General features: G+C 43.3%; 1 protein-coding gene across 1 annotated transcript in view; it reads left to right on the top strand.

Annotated features, from left to right (window-relative positions):
* Positions 1–22,300, top strand: part of SCFD2 (sec1 family domain containing 2) — a 402,719-nt gene that overhangs the window by 343,404 nt on the left and 37,015 nt on the right. Inside the window, exon 6 of the mRNA XM_022564339.3 lies at positions 14,761–14,906. Within this exon, the coding sequence (XP_022420047.1) occupies positions 14,761–14,906 (146 nt within the window). The remainder of the gene's footprint in view (positions 1–14,760; positions 14,907–22,300) is intronic.

The raw sequence follows: 22,300 nt of genomic DNA, 5'->3' as shown, positions 1-22,300 counted from the left end.
GATTCCATATTATTAACCACCTAGCCTTCCCCAAAAATATAAATAAAGAGACACTACTGTCCCTCCATACTTACAAACCTCATGATAACAAGCTCAGTGAGGCTGGAGCTCAAGAAATATAATGGAAAAGAAAAAACTTAGATTTTTTTCTTTGTTTTTTTAAAGCTCCTCTAAATGACGGTGAGAATAAGAGGCAGGGGAAGGCCAGACAGTCGTTTGAAAGGCTTTTAAATGTGCCATGATTTGGACTTCTGATTTCATCCTTTTCTACAAACGAACGATTAGCTGTAGCACAGGTTTGTGTAATTAGCAGACAGGCCAAACCCTGAGTGCTTTATTCACTGTAACTTGGACAAGAAAGCATTGACCAGGGACTTCCCTGGCAGCCCAGTTGTTTGGACTCCGCGCCTCCACTGCAGGGGACATGGGTTCAATCCCTGGTAGTGGAACTAAGATCCTGCGTGCCACGCGGCACAGCCAAAAAAAAAAAAAAAAAAAAAAAGCATTTCCCAGTAGCACATCACAGCTAAAAACAACACCGTATTATTCCCACACTCGCAATTTTATTGGCATTTCTAGAATAAGGTACAACCTTATTTCTTAAGAATCCTTCACAGGCAATGGACCTTTGGTACTGTTTGTAAAACTGGCAACAAGACTGGGCCTGGGCTAAGTAAGATTCAGAAAGAAGCAGAAAGAGTGTACCTTGATGTGATCCTTCACAGCTTCCTTCTTGGCCTGCTCCTCCAGGAAGCCCTCCAGGCCATCTTCTTGGGGGAGCCCTTGGCCTCTGCAGCAGCTGCGTCAGGTAGAATCACCCCTACCCCCAACACACACACATTTCTGCACTGGAGAATAGGGAGGGACAGAGTGTGCAGGGTAACGAAATGCAGGGCTGGTAGCAGATGGTGGTACATGAGGAGGACAGGTGGGATTGGCCTCAGCAGGTCTTGGAAAGAGCATCTGGGCTTCCATTTCCCTCTCTCTGAAATGCCGAACTAGCTCATTGGTTCTGAAACTGTGCCCTGGGGGAATACTATTCCCTGCTAAAATCAAATGATGGCAGTCTTCACTCAATTTAACGAAAAATAAAGCAGATCAGATTTACCCCACCGTAAGTTTCTATCTATTCTGTGTTTTCTTACCTTTGTTGCTGCTTCAGCTTTTGTAGTACCCCAAAAAGAACAGACAAGAAGCGAGCAAATGTTAACAGAAGAGCTGCCAGCTGTGCTCAACTCATGGCTGTGCTCTGGTGCCACCTTTACGTGCATGTAGCATAGCCTTGTTTTCTCCTAGTCTGGAAAACGAGATCAACAGTCGTCATTGTCACAGTGGTCTCTGAGGCTCCCAGGTGCTATGTCACCTGACAGCTTGTGAAAACAACCAGATGCAGGTAATCTCTCAAGTCAGCTTTGAGAGGCCAGCCCTCCATATCCAGCTATTCAGAACCACCAGAAATGTCAGCATGCTTTGAAAGGGGACTTATGGTATCAATGGCAAGTTAGTAAATCAATAGAATTAATTCAACAGAATAAAAACAATCAACCTATTAGGAAACATTGGGAGTGAGATACGGGTTTGAGATGGTGTCTGTGATTACTGTTAAGGAGCCGCCCTCCTTGGGACTGGGAAGGTTCATGACCATGAGCTTAAGTGGTTATGTGGGCATTTCTCCCACTTGTGGCAGGTTTCATTGCTGGAAAAGGGGCCCAAAGTCGAAATGATATGAGGGAAATCTGATTTTTCCTATGGTGATAGCTCCGATAATAGGAGATTGTGTAACTGATCAAAAATCAATGGCTACCTTTTTTATTTTTTTTTATTTTTATTTTTTTAATTTTTTTAACATCTTTATTGGGGTATAATTGCTTTACAATGGTGTGTTAGTTTCTGCTTTATAACAAAGTGAATCAGTTATACATATACATATGTTCCCATATGTCTTCCCTCTTGCGTCTCCCTCCCTCCCACTCTCCCTATCCCACCCCTCCAGGCTGTCACAAAGCACCGAGCTAATATCCCTGTGCCTTGCGGCTGCTTCCCACTAGCTATCTACCTTACTACGTTTGTTAGTGTGTATATGTCCATGACTCTCTCTCGCCCTGTCAAAGCTCACCCTTCCCCCTCCCCATATCCTCAAGTCCGTTCTCCAGTAGGTCTGCGTCTTTATTCCTGTCTTACCCCTAGGTTCTTCATGACATTATTTTTTCTTAAATTCCGTATATATGTGTTAGCATACGGTATTTGTCTTTTTCTTTCTGACTTACTTCACTCTGTATGACAGACTCTAGGTCTATCCATCTCATTACAAATAGCTCAATTTCGTTTCTTTTTAAGGCTGACTAATATTCCATTGTATATATGTGCCACATCTTCTTTATCCATTCATCCGATGATGGGCACTTAGGTTGTTTCCATCTCCGGGCTATTGTAAATAGAGCTGCAATGAACATTTTGGTACATGACTCTTTTTGAATTTTGGTTTTCTCAGGGTATATGCCCAGTAGTGGGATTGCTGGGTCATATGGTAGTTCTATTTGTAGTTTTTTAAGCAACCTCCATACTGTTCTCCATAGTGGCTATACCAATTCACATTCCCACCAGCAGTGCAAGAGTGTTCCCTTTTCTCCACACCCTCTCCAGCATTTATTGTTTCTAGATTTTTTGATGATGGCCATTCTGACTGGTGTGAGATGATATCTCATTGTAGTTTTGATTTGCATTTCTCTAATGATTAATGATGTTGAGCATTCTTTCATGTGTTTGTTGGCATTCTGTATATCTTCTTTGGAGAAATGTCTATTTAGGTCTTCTGCCCATTTTTGGATTGGGTTGTTTGTTTTTTTGTTATTGAGCTGCATGAGCTGCTTGTAAATTTTGGAGATTAATCCTTTGTCAGTTGCTTCATTTGCAAATATTTTCTCCCATTCTGAGGGTTGTCTTTTGGTCTTGTTTATGGTTTCCTTTGCTGTGCAAAAGCTTTGAAATTTCATTAGGTCCCATTTGTTTATATTTGTTTTTATTTCCATTACTCTAGGAGGTGGGTCAGAAAGGATCTTGCTGTGATTTATGTCATAGAGTGTTCTGCCTATGTTTTCCTCTAAGAGTTTGATAGTTTCTGGCCTTACATTTAGGTCTTTAATCCATTTTGAGCTTATTTTTGTGTATGGTGTTAGGGAGTGATCTAATCTCATACTTTTACATGTACCTGTCCAGTTTTCCCAGCACCATTTATTGAAGAGGCTGTCCTTTCTCCACTGTACTTTCCTGCCACCTTTATCAAAGATAAGGTGTCCATATGTGCGTGGGTTTATCTCTGGGCTTTCTATGCTGTTCCATTGATCTATCTTTCTGTTTTTGTGCCAGTACCATACTGTCTTGATTACTGTAGCTTTGTAGTATAGTCTGAAGTCAGGGAGCCTGATTGCTCCAGCTCCTTTTTTCGTTCTCAAGATTGCTTTGGCTATTCGGGGTCTTTTGTGTTTCCATACAAATTGTGAAAATTTTTGTTCTAGTTCTGTGAAAAATGCCAGTGGTAGTTTGATAGGGATTGCATTGAATCTGTAGATTGCTTTGGGTAGTAGAGTCATTTTCACAATGTTGATTCTTCCCATCCAAGAACATGGTATATCTCTCCATCTATTTGTATCACCTTTAATTTCTTTCATCAGTGTCTTATAATTTTCTGCATACAGGTCTTTTGTCTCCTTAGGTAGGTTTATTCCTAGATATTTTATTCTTTTTGTTGCAATGGTAACTGGGAGTGTTTTCTTGATTTCACTTTCAGATTTTTCATCATTAGTGTATAGGAATGCCAGAGATTTCCGTGCATTAATTTTGTATCCTGCTACTTTACCAGATTCATTGATTAGCTCTAGTAGTTTTCTGGTAGCATCTTTAGGATTCTCTATGTATAGTATCATGTCATCTGCAAACAGTCACAGCTTTACTTCTTCTTTTCCGATTTGGATTCCTTTTATTTCCTTTTCTTCTCTGATTGCTGTGGCTAAAACTTCCAAAGCTATGTTGAATAAGAGTGGTGAGAGTGGGCAACCTTGTCTTGTTCCTGATCTTAGTGGAAATGCTTTCAGTTTTTCACCATTGAGGATGATGTTTGCTGTGGGCTTGTCATATATGGCCTTTATTATGTTGAGGAAAGTTCCCTCTATGCCTACTTTCTGCAGGGTTTTTATCATAAATGGGTGTTGAATTTTGTCAAAAGCTTTCTCTGCATCTAGAGATGATCATATGGTTTTTCTCCTTCAATTTGTTGATACAGTTTATCACATTGATAGATTTGCGTATATTGAAGAATCCTTGCATTCCTGGAATAAACCCCACTTGATCATGGTGTATAATCCTTTTAATGTGCTGTTGGATTCTGTTTGCTAGTATTTTGTTGAGGAGTTTTGCATCTATGTTCATAAGTGATATTGGCCTGTAGTTTTCTTTCTTTGTGACATCCTTGTCTGGTTTTGGTATCAAGGTGATGGTGGCCTCGTAGAAGGAATTTGGGAGTGTTCCTCCCTCTGCTATATTTTGGAAGAGTTTGAGAAGGATAGGTGTTAGCTCTTCTCTAAACGTTTGATAGAATTCACCTGTGAAGCCATCTGGTCCTGGGCTTTTGTTTGTTGGAAGATTTTTAATCACAGTCTCAATTTCAGTGCTTGTGATTGGTCTGTTCATAATGGCTACCTTTTTTAAAGAAATAGCCTCAGGACTTCCCTGGCGGTCCAGTGGTTAAGACTCCACGCTTCCACTGCAGGGGGCACGGGTTCGATCGCTGGTCCTGGCGCTAGGATTCCACATGCTACACGGCGCAGCCAAAAGAAAAGAAAAGAAATAGCCTCAAACCTGGTATTTTGTTTACTCTGAATGCTGAACTTCACAGTCCCCTTGTCTAAGGTGACTTGGATTGATTTAATAGGATAACATAATAACCGACGTGAAATTGTACTAAACATGATGTGGCATCACAGCAGTTTTTATACTTAATTAACCCTTAATTAACCACATAAAATCTTAAGATAAAGAAACTGTGTTGGTATAGTTAGGGTAGTCATAAAAGCTGCTTTGGAGAGACTTTTCAGAAGCATCTTGGAGGAAATGCTTTGGAGTGGTTGGGGCCGTTTCCTTATTTCTGCAGTGACCCAGGGTTATTGGTCTTGCTGCCTCCTTGGCTCTTCCTGAGGCAGCACAGACGTTCAGGATCAAGAGGCTGCTTGTCCCGCTGCCTCCATCCTGCCTCCTGGGCCTCACTGGCAACTTGACTTTGTTCCCTGCCTTAATGAAAGATGCAAGTTCCAAAGCGTATTCCTGACGACGCTCCTTCCTTCAGGTTTCCCCCACCGCATGTCAGACCTTGGGCTAGAATTCTGGGCAGTCACATTCTCTCGTGGCTGTACAAGACTTTCCACGTCCACCACCCCTCCCCAAACTGCCTAATAATAATAGATTTCAGCTGTCATTTCTTCCCTGTTTCCAACTGTTATAAAAAGCTGAATTTGCTGGAGGCTTAAAAAAGTAGTGTGACTGGTTTTGTGTTCTGTTATATAGTTTAAGATGATAGCTGATACATTTAAAAGATTATACAATATATATATATTATAAAGCATAATTACATAATAAACACCCATGAACTCATCGCCCTATCCCAAAAGGTCCTTACCCGCCCACCTCCTCCCCCAGCGGTAACCACTTTCTGAAGCTTGTATTTATCATTGTCTTTCTTTTAAAAACAGTTTTATCTCATATGCACGTATACCCAAACCACGTAGAGTTTAGTTTTGCTTATTAAACAGACAAGCCAAATTTATGCAGCCAACTGAGGTTGCTCTTCACCGAGCAAAGCCTTTATGAGAGATGATCCACTCACACGTGGAGGCTGCACTTGCTCAGACCCATCTGGGAGCCCTTTGTTTGAAATTTCCTGCAGAGGTAGTTTATCAGCTCCTCAAGAATCACACTTTATGGCGTGTTTGGTCTGATTCAGCTCTTTTTCCCATTATCTCTCTGTTTTCCCCATTCATTTATTTAAGAAATGTTTCGTGGCTGCTTCTAGGAACCAGGTGCTATGCTAGAGACCAGCGGAGAACCAGGGAGAGCCCCGGCTTCCCTGGAGCATGTGGCCACCCCTCCCCTCCTTTCCTCCTCTGTCATTGGAGCAATAACTAGAGGCCCCAGGCTAAGGAGATTCCAGCACACTGAGCAGGATCCAGTGAACCAAGGGGGCATGGGACCGATGTGGCCTGAGAGCCCGAGGGGAGACCTATGGAGGGACTTCTGGGGGGTGGTCCAGTCTCCACGAGCCCTGCCTTGGGCCCTTTGTGGCCTCACCAGGACACCTTCTGACCCTGATTTTCTTTGTTAGGCCAGGCTCACTAACACTGTCATCCAAGCATACATACATTATCTCCGCACCCGCTGAGGAGCCCCTGCCGTGTAGTGTAGATCAAGGATCCTACAAGGAAAGAGGAAGTCAGCCCTGTAAGACCTGAAGACTGATTAAAAAAAAAAACAGATTATGGTTTTTTTATGTTAGAAGAACTTAGAAGTCACACTAGGTCATTAAATATTAGATTGATGACACAGATACATTGCCCTGTAGTATAAATATGAGACCTCAGAAATACGTGTGTATAATATTTTTCATTTATATACAATATAATGTATAATATAAATACAATGAATATAAATAATACATATATATAATTCATGTGTTCTCAACCAGCCTCCACACGACCCATTCACCAAAATAACTTACATCCTGCGATCCCTCAATAAAATAGAACAACTCACGCCAAAACTCTGACCCCCTCAGAGCTCTAAGGCAACCTCCGCTTGCCTGGGCACATCTGCTCATCCTGGTTGAGCCGTGTGATTCCCAGGAGCCAGTTGTGTTTGTTCCCAAACCTGCTTATGCCAGTTGTATTTGTTATTAAATAAATTAAATTAAATGTTTAATTAAATGTTCTCTGAGGAAATATGAATTCAAAAAAAAATTGTTTCAGAGAAAACCAAATTGAATGCTTTGAAAGACTCAGTAAAGATGAGTCATTTTAAACATGCTTTTGAATTAGGTATGAACAAGATGATTGTGAAAGATTGAAGGGAAAAAAAACCATTAAAATCTAGAAGAATTCTGCTCTCAGATTGTGCTACAGGTGTCTAACTTCTTATTCCACTTTAAATGGACTAAAATTGGAAATTATACACAGTACATAATTTTTTTAAAAAAAGAATTCTAATCAGCAGATAATACTCAAACAAGAGACTTTTCTCAGAAGAGTAGTGAATAAACAGATGTTTGTGTTTTAATTTTAAACAAAGTTATACGTACACACAAATACACATATATGTGTATGTATACGTGTGGGAGAGAGATCGATTCTTCATGATCCCCCTCTTTAAATGACTTCTAATCACCTATTGGTCCCAATCACATTTGAAAAAGAGCACTTCTATTATAAATATTACCAGGACTTCCCTACTCAAGAGTGGTTTTACACAGTCAACCTCCCGAAAAGATTTCAGATGTGACACCACTTGCTAAGGTTTATTTGGTTTTTTATTGTGTTTGGTTTTGTTTTCATTTGCCAACCTTTTATAGAGAGCCATGAAAAAGGACTCCATCTTTAAAACAATGGTTTGAAAAGAGAGAAAAGGCAATGTCGGACAGCCGGATGGATGAGGGAGGTCATGACTTCCCAGCGCTCTGCCCTTTCTGCTTTCTGGCCGCGTTGCCCTCCCAAGCCAACCTTTTCTCTAACTGCCCCAGGAGCCCACAGAGATGGGTCCCCTGCTGCCAGGGGTTTGCTGAGAGACAGGAGGGTGGGATGCAAATTGGAAAATGGACCTGATGTTCTCAAGCTCTGGGCCAGAAGAAGGATGAGGAGGCCATCCTTGGATAATTTGGGTCCAGAAAAGAAAAGAACCCCTTGAACAGGCTCAACTGAAATTCTTTGACCCTAGCTCTTCTCAGTCAGATGTAAGGGACTTTTACAACTGTGACGAGAATAATATCACTCAATAGGGAGACACTTAAAATCCAGTTCCAGCCATGTCCCCCAGCTTATCCAGCCATACAGGTTCCACACGTGTGTGTGTGTGTGTGTGTGTGTGTGTGTGTGTGAAGGCCTTAGGTGAAGGTGCTTCATCTCTAATCCAGACTGAAGCTTTGGATAAGGCAGCCTCCTGATACAAGATGCTTTATTTTCCTGAATACCTAAGAAATAAAACCAAACTTCTGGGAGCCAGGCTCTTTTGAAAAAGTTCCCCATGCACCAGAAAGGTTCAAGCCTGCTCCGTGAGAGAACCAAACAGAAGGACTTAGGCAGACTGGAGTGAGGAGTCCAGCTTTATTTCAGCCCTCCCAGGAGGATCTGAAACAGGAGGGAAGGGGGCAGGGCACAACCTTTGAAAGAATGACATAGCCTGAGGACATGACATAAGCTGATTAGAACCAAAAGGGTCCAAGATGGTGGACAAGTCGACTTCCACTAGACCTTGAGCCTCAGTATATGCTCATTGTACTACATTAGCATGCTAAATGACGCACCCACGGGCGCCATGACAGTTCCAAGACCGACCATAAAGATCAAAAAGTGGGCGGTGGCCCAATTCCTGGAAATCCCCACCCCTTCCCGAAATAGCTGAAATACTCCTCCCACTTATTAGCCTATGAAATTAAAACTCTAAAAACTGACAACCCCATACTCTGGTGCCTTTCTCACCTTCTGAGATGGCCCGCACTCTGTGGAGTGTGTTTCTCTGTAAATAAATCCACTTCTTACCTATCGCTTTGTCTCTCACTAAACTCTTTCTGTGATGAGACATCAAGAAGCTGAGCACCATTAAGTCCTGAAACCAGGTGTGTGATATCAGTTGGAAGACTGTGGGTTTTGGCTGGGTTTGAGTCCCAATCTGAGTTTGGGCCGGGTTTGAGTCCCAGTCTGAGGTGCACGGTTTCAGATCCCTGAGCTCTTCAGCCTTCTCTCCATTTTACCTTTGTTTTTGCTGGAAATGTGGGTCCCTGCAGTGCACAGAGCCATGGAAACCGCTGTCCTCCCTCTGCCGAGGTAAAGCAACTCCAGTAAGTGGAGACGGGTGAGAGGGGGATGAGGGAGGGCAGATGTGGACACAGGAGCCCTATTTTGTTGCTTCGAGGAGTAACTGGACCCCTGCCCAGGAGATCCCCAAGCCCTCCAAAGAAAGAAATTGCAGGGGCATGAGTCATCCCCTATTTTAGGCGAACACAGGGGTGCCCTGCGGGACTGAGGGCCTCCCTTATCAAGGAGCAGGCAACTGAAGTACGCAGATTGTGCTTGGCCAAAGGCTAGGATCAGCTTCTGGTTTATTATCTATTTAACTAAGTGGATTAAATGAGAATTGACTGGAATTGTACACTTAGGGGTCCCTTACAAAACACCGTTATCTCATAAGCCGGCTTAATGGAACAGGCTGTCCGGGGCTTATTAGAAGTAACTGAATACAGTGCCTTACAGGGCAGAGATCCAATGGAGGGTGTGCGGCAGGCCCGGGAGATCCCACACCTTGTGTGGCCACAAAAGATGGGCCTGGGGTATAACTGCAAGCCATACTATTAACGTCTAACCCCAGAGACAGGCCCAGATCTTCCCAAGAAGAAAGGCATCTGCCATTCACTCCACTGTAAAAGCACTTCTTCGATATTAAGGGTGAACTAAGTGCTTTACTGATCTTTTATGTTTGTGGACTCCGGCACATACGAAAGACAGCAGGGTAGAGTGGTTAACACAACCGTCTTGGGCGTTAGACTGCAAGAGTTTGCATCTTAGCTTTACCACTTACTACTTGAGTGACCGTGTGTCACTTAACTTCTCTATGGCTCAGTTTCCCCATCTGCAAAATGGGGATGATAGTGGTACCTACTATCTAGGTACTACTACTACTACTACTATTGGGTTTCTGAGGAGATTAAGTGAGCTAATATGTATAAACTTCTTAGAATAGTGTCTGGCATAAGTGATTCTATAAGTGAGCTTTCAGTGATTATAGCTTTTACACCAAAAAAGAATTCATCCCATTTCATAGCTTTTGCACCCGCATCTCCTTTAGCTATTAATGGCAGCATGATATGGAATGAGCTGCACTCACGGAGGAGATACTCTGAATGGTGGGAGGCAGTGTACGTGGAGGAGGTCAGGGCTGTGATCAGAGGGACATTTTGCTGGAGATGGTGACGCGATCTTACACGTCATTTATCTTCTCTTATCCCCATTCCTGTGTGTGTGTATGTGTGTGAGAGACTTTCATTATAGGTTTTAGGTAAGTGAATGTAAATTCTGCTTTTGGTGAAGATTGATATAATTATGAAGATGCTCAGAGATGAGACCCCTTTGGCCTGGGGTCCCAGAAACATGTACATTTTAGAGGACTTGCTTTGAGGATAACAGACACATCGGAAAGGATCGCTGGACAGACCCACTGGACAGAAGTTGCCCTTGTGCAGTTGGTTTGAACAATGGAGATAATTGACTGTTTTTCAGGAAGGTTTTAGTTTATTTGTAAATTTTGCACTTTTTTTCTTCCAGCAATTTCTTTGACAGTGTTATTTTTCTGTTGAGTTCCTTTGAGTTCAATTTACCTGTAATCTGTAAACATTTCTTCTATCAACAACCTGCTCCACAATTGACCTAACTCTCCAGAATTACACAGCCTTTGCTTAAACTACTTCCAACGTATAATCTACAATTTCCATGTATAATTTATAATTTTCAGTACTCTATAATCCAGGAGATGATTCTATTCCACTCAGCCTAATGGATGAACATTACAGTCCTCACTTTTCAAAAAGTTGAAGGAGACCATATGAAAATTTGTATGAACCTTTCTGCTCTATAGAATTACTTTAAATTTAAGAAGTTTAGCCTATTAGCTGAATTGTGTTTTAGGAGAATTGAAACACCATGCATAGTGTTAGAGCTAGTAATGCTTTCTTCTTGTTTTCATGCCATTTTTAATTTAAAGGAGTAGTAGTACATAGTATACAACACTTAGATATAATTGATGTAATTTCCCATATTTTAAATGGCTCAGGCTGGGAGTTTAAGGAAGGAAGCCACATGAATCAGTGAGAAGCCATAACCTTCCAGGGTTTCTTCTGGCTGATTATTGACTAATGCACAAATTGATGTATCTCAACTGAGCTGCAATGCCAAAGGCAAGCATGGTATGATATCGATAGATGCTCTGGACCTGTGGATCTCACCTTTTCTTGGTTATGAACCTCTTTAAGAATAAGGAGAAAGTTGTGGACATGCTTCTCAGAAAATGACACAAAGCTTGGCGTAGAATTCTAGAGAGTGTACACGAACTCCCTGAATTTTCTTTCGAATCCCTGCTTCCCCACTGGAGTTCACTGAACACGGGGAGGCTTCCTCTCACTAGGCTTGACCACCCTTTTGATTTTTTTTTTTTTTTTTTTTTTGCGGTATGCGGGCCTCTCACTGTTGTGGCTTCTCCAGTTGCGGAACACAGGCTCCGGGCACGCAGGCCTAGCGACCACGGCTCACGGGCCCAGCCGCTCCGCAGCACGTGGGATCTTCCCAGACCAGGGCACAAACCCGTGTCCCCTGCATCGGCAGGCGGACTGTCAACCACTGCGCCACCAGGGAAGCCCCTGATTTTTTAAATGACAGTGAGTTGGACATTTCTGGAGACCAGGAAATAGAGACTGGTCAGAGGATTTTTATGATACAATAAGAAATATGCATATTGGTCTTTGTCCACAGTTCCTAGCACACAGCTCTTAAAACCCTTGGAATTTCCAGAAAGATGAGAGTGTCTTATATGCTAATGGGATGATTGGTGGTTGGGGGAATAACAGCTTCAGGATGGGAGCTGGTTGCCAGAAAAACCAAGGCACGTTTAGAGTAGTGGAACTTTCAGCCCTACCCCCGCAACTTCCAGAGTGAATAGAGCAGCTGAGAGATGCATTAATCACCAGTGGCCAATAATTTAATCAATTGTGCCTATGTAATGAAACCTCCATAAGGTCTCCTAAACAATAGTGTTTGAAGAGCCTCTTGGTTGGTGAACACATCAAGATACTGGGCAGGTGGAGCACCTGGAGAAGGCATGGAAGTCCTGCTCTCCTTCCCCCATACCTGGCCCTCTGCATCTCTTCCATTTGACTGTTCCTGAGTTGCATCCCTTGTAATAAACTGGTCCCAGTAAGTAAAGCCCTTTCCTGAGTTCTGTGAGCTGTTCTAGCAAATTATTGAACCTGAGGAAGGGGTCATGGGAACCCTTGATTGATAGGTCAGGAGTGCAACTGGCAACCTGGGATTTAAACTTGGCATCTGAAGTGGGGGCAGTCTGGGTGGGGTCTGCACTAACTCTACATAGCTAGTGGCAGAATTGATTTGAATTGTAGGACACTCAGTTGATGTGTGGAGAGTTAGAGAATTGGTTGGTATGGGGGGAAAAGTCCACACATTTGGTGTCAGAAGTGTGAGTAAAAACAGTTCAGAATTTTGCCCTCCCTTTAAGAGTTATATACAGTGTACCACAGTTATTGAAAGCACAGGCTCAACTATCTACACACTGTGTCTGCTGCCATTGGGTTCCTTTGGATGTTCCTATGTACTTTAGATACACTCCATTTTAGTTGAAGCTTGTTTGGATCTACCTGTACTTCCTAAAAACTTCTCTCTTTATCAAAATTAACAAGTATCTCTTCACTTCACATCCACTAGGAGAGCTACAATCAAGAAGATAGTTGATAACAAGCATTTTTGAGGATGCAGAGAAAACCCTCTTACACTGAGGGTGGGAATGTAAAATGGTGCTGTCACTTTGGAAAACAGCCTAGCAATTCCTCAAACGGTTAAATACAGAGTTGCCACATGACCCAGAAATTCTATTCCTAAATATGTACCCAAGAGAAATGAAAATGTATGTCCACACAGAAACTTGTACATGTAAAACTAGAAGCATTATTCATAATAGCCAAAATGTGGAAACACCCAAATGTTCATCAACCAATGAATGGATATTTAAAATGTGGTATATCTATACAATGACTATTAGTCAGCAATAAAAAGAAACTAAGTGCTGGTGCATCCTACAACTTGGATGAGCCCTGAAAACATTGTGCTAAGTGAAAGAAGCCAGTCACAAAAGACCATATATTCTATGATTCCATTTATATGAAATGTCCAGAGTAGGGAAATCCATAGAGACAGAGAGCAGATCAGTGGTGCCAGGGTCTGGGGGTAGGGGGAAAGGGGGAGTGACAGTTAACAGGTATGGAGTTTCTTGTTGAGGTGATAAAAAATGTTCTAAAGTTGATTGTAGGAATGATGATTGTACAACTATGTGAATATACTAAAAGCTATTGAATTGTACACTTGAAATGGGTTAACTGTGTGGTGTATGAACTGAACCTCAATAAATCTGTTCTGAAAAAAAGAATATAGATTCTGGACCCAAGCTGCCTGTGTTAAAATCACCCTGGCAGCTCTGGTGTCCTGAGACAAGGATTTGGGTGCAAGTACTGTATTTGAGAAGATGTCCGAGGCAGTGTGGTCAGGACGTAGGGAAGTGAGACAGGAGAGGAAGGAAAGCCAGTAGAGGAGGCATTCATGAGTGAGTTACTGTTGGGGGCAACTGGGGCTCAGTCCTACTGCCCCCTCCATAAGGCTATGGAGACCACAATTCAGAATGGTACCCCCCAAGCGATGAGAAAGCTCTGTTGTTTCTGAGGGCTGACTTCTATGCTTCTAACCACAGAAAGGCCCCAGACAGGAGGAGAGATACACAGAGACAGAGACAGACAGACACAGAGACAGACATGCAGGTACTTGAGGCAGGAAGCAGAGGGCACAAGAACTGTTCCCCAAACCTACAGGTGAACCAGTCCAGAATGACTGAACGAACATGGGCTGAACATAGACAACGTGCTGATGGGAGTGTTCCTTAATCTCTCTGGCCCTCAGCCCCCTCATCCTTTGTATGGGGGAAAGAATAGCTCCTGTCTCATAAGGGTGATATGGGGATTGATGAGTTCATGTATCTGCACTATTTCAACAGTCAAAAATACTCATCTTGAATCTTTCTCTATTTTTTGAACTTCTGACTTACCGTGATCATTCCTCTTCTGCATGAGCTTGTAACAAGACAGAGAAGAAATCCATCTATTATGAGTTTCAAAAAGAAATAGAACCACTTCCGAGAACAGTCTTCTTATTAGGCCCCCTTTGTGTTTGATCAGCTCTGAATGGCTGCCTTTTGAAATACGCCATAAGCTTTGTTAGCGCATTATATGCCCATCCCAGCAAGTTCTGTTATTGGAGCAACTCTATGATCTTTCTCATTCTTGCTATTCTATTTTATGGAAACTGTTGGTGGGATTCAAGTGAGAGCGGTTCATCACAGTACTCTGTTGTGTTTTCCTTTGTGTCTCCTATTTTCCCAAAGCTGTGTTCAGAGGACACTAGACCCTGGGGAGCTTTCTTTTTGTGAAACTTCTGCAGTCTAGGGGTTGAAGCCAGTGGCTGCAATCCCAGGCAATTCTGAGTTCTACTTCTGTCAAAGGCGTTTACACTCAATGTGTTTCATTGCTCAGGGGTGATTGAAACAGCCCAGTTGGTGAACAGCCAGGGGGAAATAGGGTTAAAAAACAACAACAACAACTATGTTACATGAGCTCAACCTGTCACGATTACAACTCAGTGTAAAGATTTGTTCAGCGAAGCAAATATCTCTGGATTGTTTCAGGCTGTGACTCTTCAATTAACCTGACATTTCGCAAGTCCAGAAGTGCCGTGGATGAACTCTTTACTTCGCTTCGGGATATTGCTGGAGCTCGGAATCTCATGAAACAGTTTAAGTCTGTATATGTTCCTGGAAATCATACCCACCAGGCAAGTACATATGTTTTAAAGTAACCGTCTAATCTGTGTTGTATTTTTAGGATTCAGAGACTGAAAGAAAAGTTTCCATTTTAACCTCTCTAAAATGAAGGATCTGTTCAAGATGAAATCCAAGGCCCTTGTAGTCCAGAGTTCTGGGTTCCCCTGAATCTGAAAGCTTCCCAGTTTATTTGTATTTCAGGCTTGATGCAGTGAGATGAGCACTGGATTACGGGTCAGCGCTGCTTTATAACTGCCCCAGAGCTGTTCTGTCACCTTAAGCAAGTCCCTAAGCACCAGATGTGGGGTGGCCTTAGTGCCCAAGTTTCTGGATCTAAGAGTAGCAAAATTACCTAATAATGTTATGGCAAGGGAAAAAGAAGCTGATGCCAGCAAAAACGTTTGTTATTTAAAATGCCCCCCCCCCCACTTTATTAGGAGAGTCGGAGAGCCTTGCAAGGATGTTTTGACCAGGGAGTAGGAAGACGGTATGAGAATCCAAGATTGAAGGGGTAATTGCTTTATCAAAACTCCGTGGGGCGAGGTGCGGGGGAGGCACAGGGAGGCACGGAAAGACCCAAAGGGAAGACGAAGGGGTGAAGGAAAGCTGGGGCCATCGAGGCTGGGCAGTCTCTGTTGGACAAGGAAGAGACAACCCGCAGGTTCCTGGTGGCCAGAGGTGAGCTTTCAAGGAAGAACAGATGTTTCTGACAGAAAAGATCATTGGGTTTTGCTGTGGAGTGTGTGAAGGAATCTTCTCTTCCATCTCCCCATGAAATAGTCAGTAAAATTCGCTCCATTTGCTAAGGCTTTTTGGAGAGTTGAATGAGCTGTTAGTGGGGACTATGACATAGTGAGGGGTTCAGCTCGAGGGTTCTGACTCTGTAAGGTGGGCATGTCGACAACAGCTAAGGTTACCTGCTACCACCTAGCAAAATCCAGATTCTTCCTCCCATATATTTGTATAGTAGCTGATACTTGAAGAGTCCCCTACATTTGGTTTTCCCTTTGATCCTCACGACAAGTAGGCCAGAGAGGTATTCTCATCCCGAGACCCAGGAAGCAGGCACACAGGTGGGCCAGGGCCTGACGCCAGGTCTTTTCTGCCAACCCAAAACCTCTCTGCTTGCTGCACCGCGGTTCTCCTGGAGGGTCTAGGAATAAGGACCAATAATGCTGATCTCAGATACTGAAATCACCCACCAAGACACAAAAGACCTTAGAAATCGGCACTCAACTTAGTAATATAAATTCCCATCTTTTGTTCAATGATCTGAGAACATCACTACCACGAAATACAGACAAAATCACTCAGATAATTAATCAGTTGTAGTTTTGTCATGAAAAAATTACCAATCTTAAATATGGCAGTATGGACTGATCCTAGAAGACGTGATCGAAATGTTGACATATGATGAAATTTAGACCAAAGGATATCAAGAAGCAAGTGGCTACTATCATTGGCAAGGGGAAGATAAACCACTAAATTAATGAGGTCTTTTCAGTTTTGTGATCATCATGGTGACTAATTTGGCCAACTTCACATAAACATGTATTAGCTATAAATCTTGGGCATAATAAGGACAGTGATAAGTTTCCTAGACTTTATCTCCCTGCTAGCAACACAGTTTCTCCAGACCTCAGAACCCTGTCTGAGCAGCCATCACCTTTGGAAAATGAACTTTCCCTTGTTGCATACACTTCCCTTACAGTGAGTCAGTAACATCAACTCGTTCACCAAAAATCCTAAATGTCAGTGAGTGGAAGTGGGGACAAGGCAGGGAGTATATGTGTATCTTGAGGGGATCAAATAATAATTATACAGACACTTAGTGAAATGCTGTGCAACCAATAAAATGAGTGGGATCTAAATATACTTGGCAAGGACTGTATTTGGGTCCTTGTCCTGGGCTCTGCTTGGAGAATTCAGAATAAAACAGGGGTTCATGTTCTATTGGGTGTAGATGTACATCTATTGGGTGTAGATGTAGATCATTCTGTAAAGCATTATCCTATTTTTGTTTAAAAATAAAAAGTACATGGGTGTATATATTTAATAAGTCTTTAACATTTTAGGAAAATTTTATAATGGTTATATGCGGGGAACAGAAAGGGTTAGATGCACAAGGAGGAACTCTGGCTTCTTGCTTTATACTTACATATGTAGAGGAAGAATTTTTGATGGGATTATGGATAATTTTTACCTGTTTGAGTTTTTCAACACTTTTTGAACTTAAAGAAGTTTTCAGGACTTCCCTAGTGGCGCAATGGTTAAGAATCTGCCTGCCAATGCAGGGGACACGGGTTTGAACCCTGGCCTGGGAAGATCCCACATGCCGTGGAGCAACTGAGCCCACACGCCACAACTACTGAGCCTGCGCTCTAGAGCCCGCGCTCCGCAACGAGAAGCCACCACAGTGAGACGCCCGCGCACCACAACGAAGAGTAGCCCCCGCTTGCTGCAGCTAGAGAAAGCCCATGCACAGCAAGGAAGACCCAGTGTGGCCAAATAAATAAATACATACATACATAAATAGATTTATTAAAAAAAAAAAGAAGAAGTTTTCAATCACAGATGGAAGCCCCTTGAGGACAGGGATTTTGATCTGGTTTGTCCACTGCCATATCTTCAGTGCCTAGAGTGGTATCTTGCACGTAGTGGATACTCGATAAATATTTGTTGGGTGCATCTTAAATGTGCTACATGTATTTTTATCACATGTTGGAGGATTTGTTGGGACAAAAATGTGTATAGATAGAAAACAACAAATGTCCAGAGTAGAAACAGAGTCCAGCTTTGTTTAGCTTTGAAGATGGACCTTGGCTGGGCAACTTTCTGTCCATCCCTTCTCCCAATTTGGTCCTCAGCTCCAGGAAAAAATTGTGCTTTCTATCTAGCTCCATGCTGTTCCTACACAGAATCTAGTTGGGATGTCCCGGGCTCCCTGGGACCAGTGCTATGTATCGGGCTCTCTCCCCTGGATCTCAGGGCCCCTACCAGCCCCAGCCTCCCTCCCAGGGTACCTCTCTCCTGCTCCAATGTAAATGAGTTGACTCTTAGAGCCACTCCCGTTTCCACTCCTAGCTTGAGGCACTTCTTATTTAACCTTCATCCTTTAGCCCTTTAGGAAAATGTGTCAGTCACAGCTCAGATGCAGAAAGGAGACACCACTCTCGTCATTTTAAGGAGAGCAGGATTCCATACAAGAAATTAAGTACATATAAAATCTTGAAAGAGCTAGAGGAGTGGGATCTAGACTAGGTCTCCAGAAGCGAGCCCAGAACATCACCACACACGTGGCCCTCCAAGGAAACTAGTACCTCTGCCACAGCCAGGAGAGTGAGCATGATGGGGATCGCGAGGCTGCCACTGAAGCTCTTTATTTGAAGAACACACCACCAAAGCTGGAGACAGCTGGGTTTGCTCACCACGGTACATGCAGAGCCCAGCACAGTGCTTGCCACCTAGGGGCGGGCGGAGAGGTGGATGGATGGGTGGGTCCTGGACTGTGGGTCTTATCCAGAAAGGCATTTCTTATGTTCTTAATTCTTAGTGAGAGGGAGGTTAGCATGTACGTTAACAGCAACATTTGGGTTCATAGCCCAGCTCTGCTCCCTACTAACTGTGTAACCTTAGGCAAATTACTTCACCTCTCTGTGCCTAATTCCTCTTATGTAAGCAGGAGCTAACAGTGTAGCTCCTTCATAAAAGTGCTCTGAAAAATATATATAAAGCTCTCAGGATAGGAGCTGACACATAGACAGTGCTGTGTAAGCATTGTCTCTAACAGTTGTAGTAAAGGACAAAATAGACCTTCTCTTCGTCCTCTTTCGTAGCATTTCGTCATTTCCTTTATTAGGAGATGGGCTACACAGAAAGGGAGTCATTCTTAAGCTGACTGTCCTGTTAGCTGTGGCATTTGGTCAGAGTCTACTGCTGGCACCCATTTGTTTGGAAAAGTCATGTTTGTCCATAGACTCTGTTGACCGGAAACATAAGCCCCAGTTTTGCCTGCGCAGCAAGTCTTCTTATGCTTTCATTTCTTACTACAAATGTTCCAGTTTAATGGGAGGCTTAACCTCCTTCCTAAATGTCAGTGTTTGATGTGCTGCTGTTTCTCAGATGACTCAGGGCAAGGAGCTTATGAGCCCTTTCAGACAAAATATTGCACGGCTCTTGCATGACGGGTTTTGGCAGAAGTCTCAAAGTGCTGTGCCCTGGAGGAAACTTCCCACAGATGCGCACTGTCCTCTGTGCCTCCGGCATGTTGAACCAGAGCCTTTAGAACCAGCAGGGCCCAAGGAGGCCTGATTCATCTTGTGCCCGGTGAAATATGCGCTCTGAACAGTCTGTAGGCCCAGTCTCTTCATCAACATCAACAATCCCCAGCTCTGGCCACCAGCTGGTCTTTTGCAAGCACTAAGCTCTGTTCTTCCTTCTGATTCTATCTACCTCACCCTGGACCTGCTAGCATCCTTTCTGAAAGGCTCTGCGTGAGATAGGGCTATGCTGGGGGCCAGGAAACTTGGCTCTGTCCTGTAGTCTAACTTCTAACTGCCTGTGTGAATTCAAGCAAATTAATTAATAGCTTTGGGCTTTGATTTCCTCATATTGAAGTTGAAGGGACTTTAATCAAAAGATATTTTAAGTAATCTGCTTCTGGTTTGAAGGATGGATGGACGGATGAACAGATAGACAAATGAACCACTTTTTCATCTGCAGCGCAAACCATTTTCCTTAAGAAGATGAAAGGAGAAAAAAAATCAGTCATACTGCAGCAAAACATAAAAATAAATAAGCCATGGAGTATTCAAAGCCAAGACCAGTTTTGAACAAATGTTTTTCTGTACAAGCTTGGATTGAAACAAAGTAAATACTCTCAGTACAAATCTAGTTCTGAGAACTTAGTTGTTCAGAGTCGGTTTTGCAAAAAAGAGAGAAGCATCTGCAATAGGACCAAGAGAGGTCCTGGCTGCACCAACACCAGCCAGCAAAGCCAAGGTCAGCAGCACGACTGTTGGGGGTGTGATTGTGGCAACAACTCCAGTTTTCTCGGAAACGGATATCCTAGGCCAGGGGTCCCCAAACTATTTGGCACCAGGGACCAGTTTCATGGCAGAACAGTTTTTCCACGGGGTGGGGTGGGGAGGAATTGCTCAGGCAGTAACGTGAGCGATGGGGAGCGGCAGATGACGCATCGCTCGCCCACCGCTCACCTCCTGCCGTGCGCCCGGTTCCTAACAGGCCTAGGACTGGTACCGGTCCGTGTCCCAGGTGTTGGGGACCCCTGTCCTAGGCCATCTTTAAGGTGCGCCAAATTCAAGAAGCTGTTGGGGGCTTCCCTGGTGGCGCAGTGGTTGAGAGTCCGCCTGCAGATGCAGGGGACACGGGTTCGTGCCCTGGTCCGGGAAGATCCCACATGCCACGGAGCGGCTGGGCCCGTGAGCCATGGCCGCTGAGCCTGCGCGTCCGGCGCCTGTGCTCCGCAATGGGAGAGGCCACAGCAGTGAGAGGCCCGCGTACCACAAAAAAAAAAAAAACAAAGCTGTTGGAGTTAGACTAGTTTCTCAAAATTGTCTCTGACTTATGTGTAATGTCATCAACTGTTGCTATGCTCAACACCTTTCTTCAAGAGTTGGAATCAGGTCAATAAGAACTTTCTAGATCTAATCATATACCGCAAAAGAGTAACCAGAGACATAGAAACAAGTATTTTATTTTTCACATTTTGATTAACTCTGGTATATTAAAAGCCCAGTTTGTTCTGGAACAGATATTGGTCATTTAAAGAAAAAAAGAGAGTTTCTGATTTTTTTTGAAACTTCATCTATTTCATGTGTAACACCCATGGGGGTCTCATTAGGCTCTACCAAACCTTCAAGCTAGCCTCATGAGACTGTCATACAGGGCCACACTGTGATTTTCATTGCCCTTAGCACTTTTACCTTCATGGCCCTCTTCCTGTATCAAAATCTCTCTATATATATATATTTATGTGAAGAAATATTTATTAAATATTATAATAAAAATTATATATAAATATATTTATTTGATTACTGAATATATTCATATTCTTATATTTACACATATGCAATTACATATATAATTATATTATAGTTTCATTGGTATAGAGACAAATAATATTATATATCAAAACATTATCTTTGGGCTTCCCTCGTGGCGCAGTGGTTGAGAGTCCGCCTGCCGATGCAGGGGACACGGGTTCGTGTCCCGGTCTGGGAAGATCCCACATGCCGCGGAGCGGCTGGGCCCGTGAGCCATGGCCACTGAGCCTGCGCGTCCGGAGCCTGTGCTCTGCAACGGGAGAGGCCACAACAGTGAGAGGCCCGCGTACCGCAAAAAAAAAAAAAAAAAAAAAAATTATCTTTGACCAAAAAGTTCATTTTTTTCTTCTCATTTTAAAAGAAATCAATGCATTTTCATGGGTCGCTAACAGTCCTGTGGGCCCTAGGCATCGTGCATTCTGTGCCTAGTAGATAAGTCATCTCTGTGGTCATAGCCCCCATTTGCAGCCGTCTGCCGAGGACAGGAACATAGCTCACGGTAGGGAACAGTGGGCATTTTTCTCCTCTCAAGTAGTCCTGTGACCATCATGAAGCAGTCCATGCAGCTACCCAGGAGCTGTTCGGTTTGGTCCTGAAGTGACAGCTGAGCAGTGAGGGAACTAGACTCACATGGAGGGAAGGGTAGGGGCAGGAGTCCTCTGGCTTAAAACCCTCATATCCTATAGGAGCCAATTTCTCTGAAACAACTCCACTGACATGACTTCCAGCATTCCTCCAAGGGCCATGGCCAACCACACAAGAGTCATCATACTCAGAGCAGCCCAAAGCCCTGGCTTTCTGTCCAGTATTTATAGTTACCCCAGTCTAATGCAATTTACTAAGCAGGGGTCATTTTTATCATAAGCAATCTTGCCTGGCTAGAGTTTGACATTCTTCCCTTATCAGGTTTCCAAGGAAACAGAGCTAGAAAGTTAACCAAAGGTCAGATTCTTATGTAGAAGGGAAGAGAGGTTTAATAATCCTTTGCCTACAACAAGCAACCTGCCAGTTATTAAGGAAATAGTTATATTAATGTTTCAATCCAGACTTTACGGTGTGTCTGTGGCAGAGACGATGCTATACATGTTCCCCAAACTCCATTTCCTTTTCCTTCTGGCATAGTTAGACCACATTTTCCAAATTCTCTTGCAGGTAAATGTAGGTTTGTGACTAATTCTGGCCAATGAACAATGGGCAGAAGTAATACAGATCACTTTCAGGCTGAACCCATAAAATCTCTCTGGAAATCCTCCATACTCTCTCTCTTTCATCCTCTGCTGATGAGATGCAAAGGCTTCAGTGTGGGATTCCAGTGCCCTAGGGACTGGTGGGGCTTCTCA

The sequence above is a fragment of the Delphinapterus leucas genome, chromosome 5, assembly GCF_059928025.1.
Source record: "Delphinapterus leucas isolate spDelLeu-1000000601 "Yukka" chromosome 5, BTC_Dleu_Yukka2, whole genome shotgun sequence".
Taxonomy (NCBI): Eukaryota; Metazoa; Chordata; class Mammalia; order Artiodactyla; family Monodontidae; genus Delphinapterus; species Delphinapterus leucas.
This window is presented reverse-complemented; position numbering and strand designations above follow the sequence as displayed.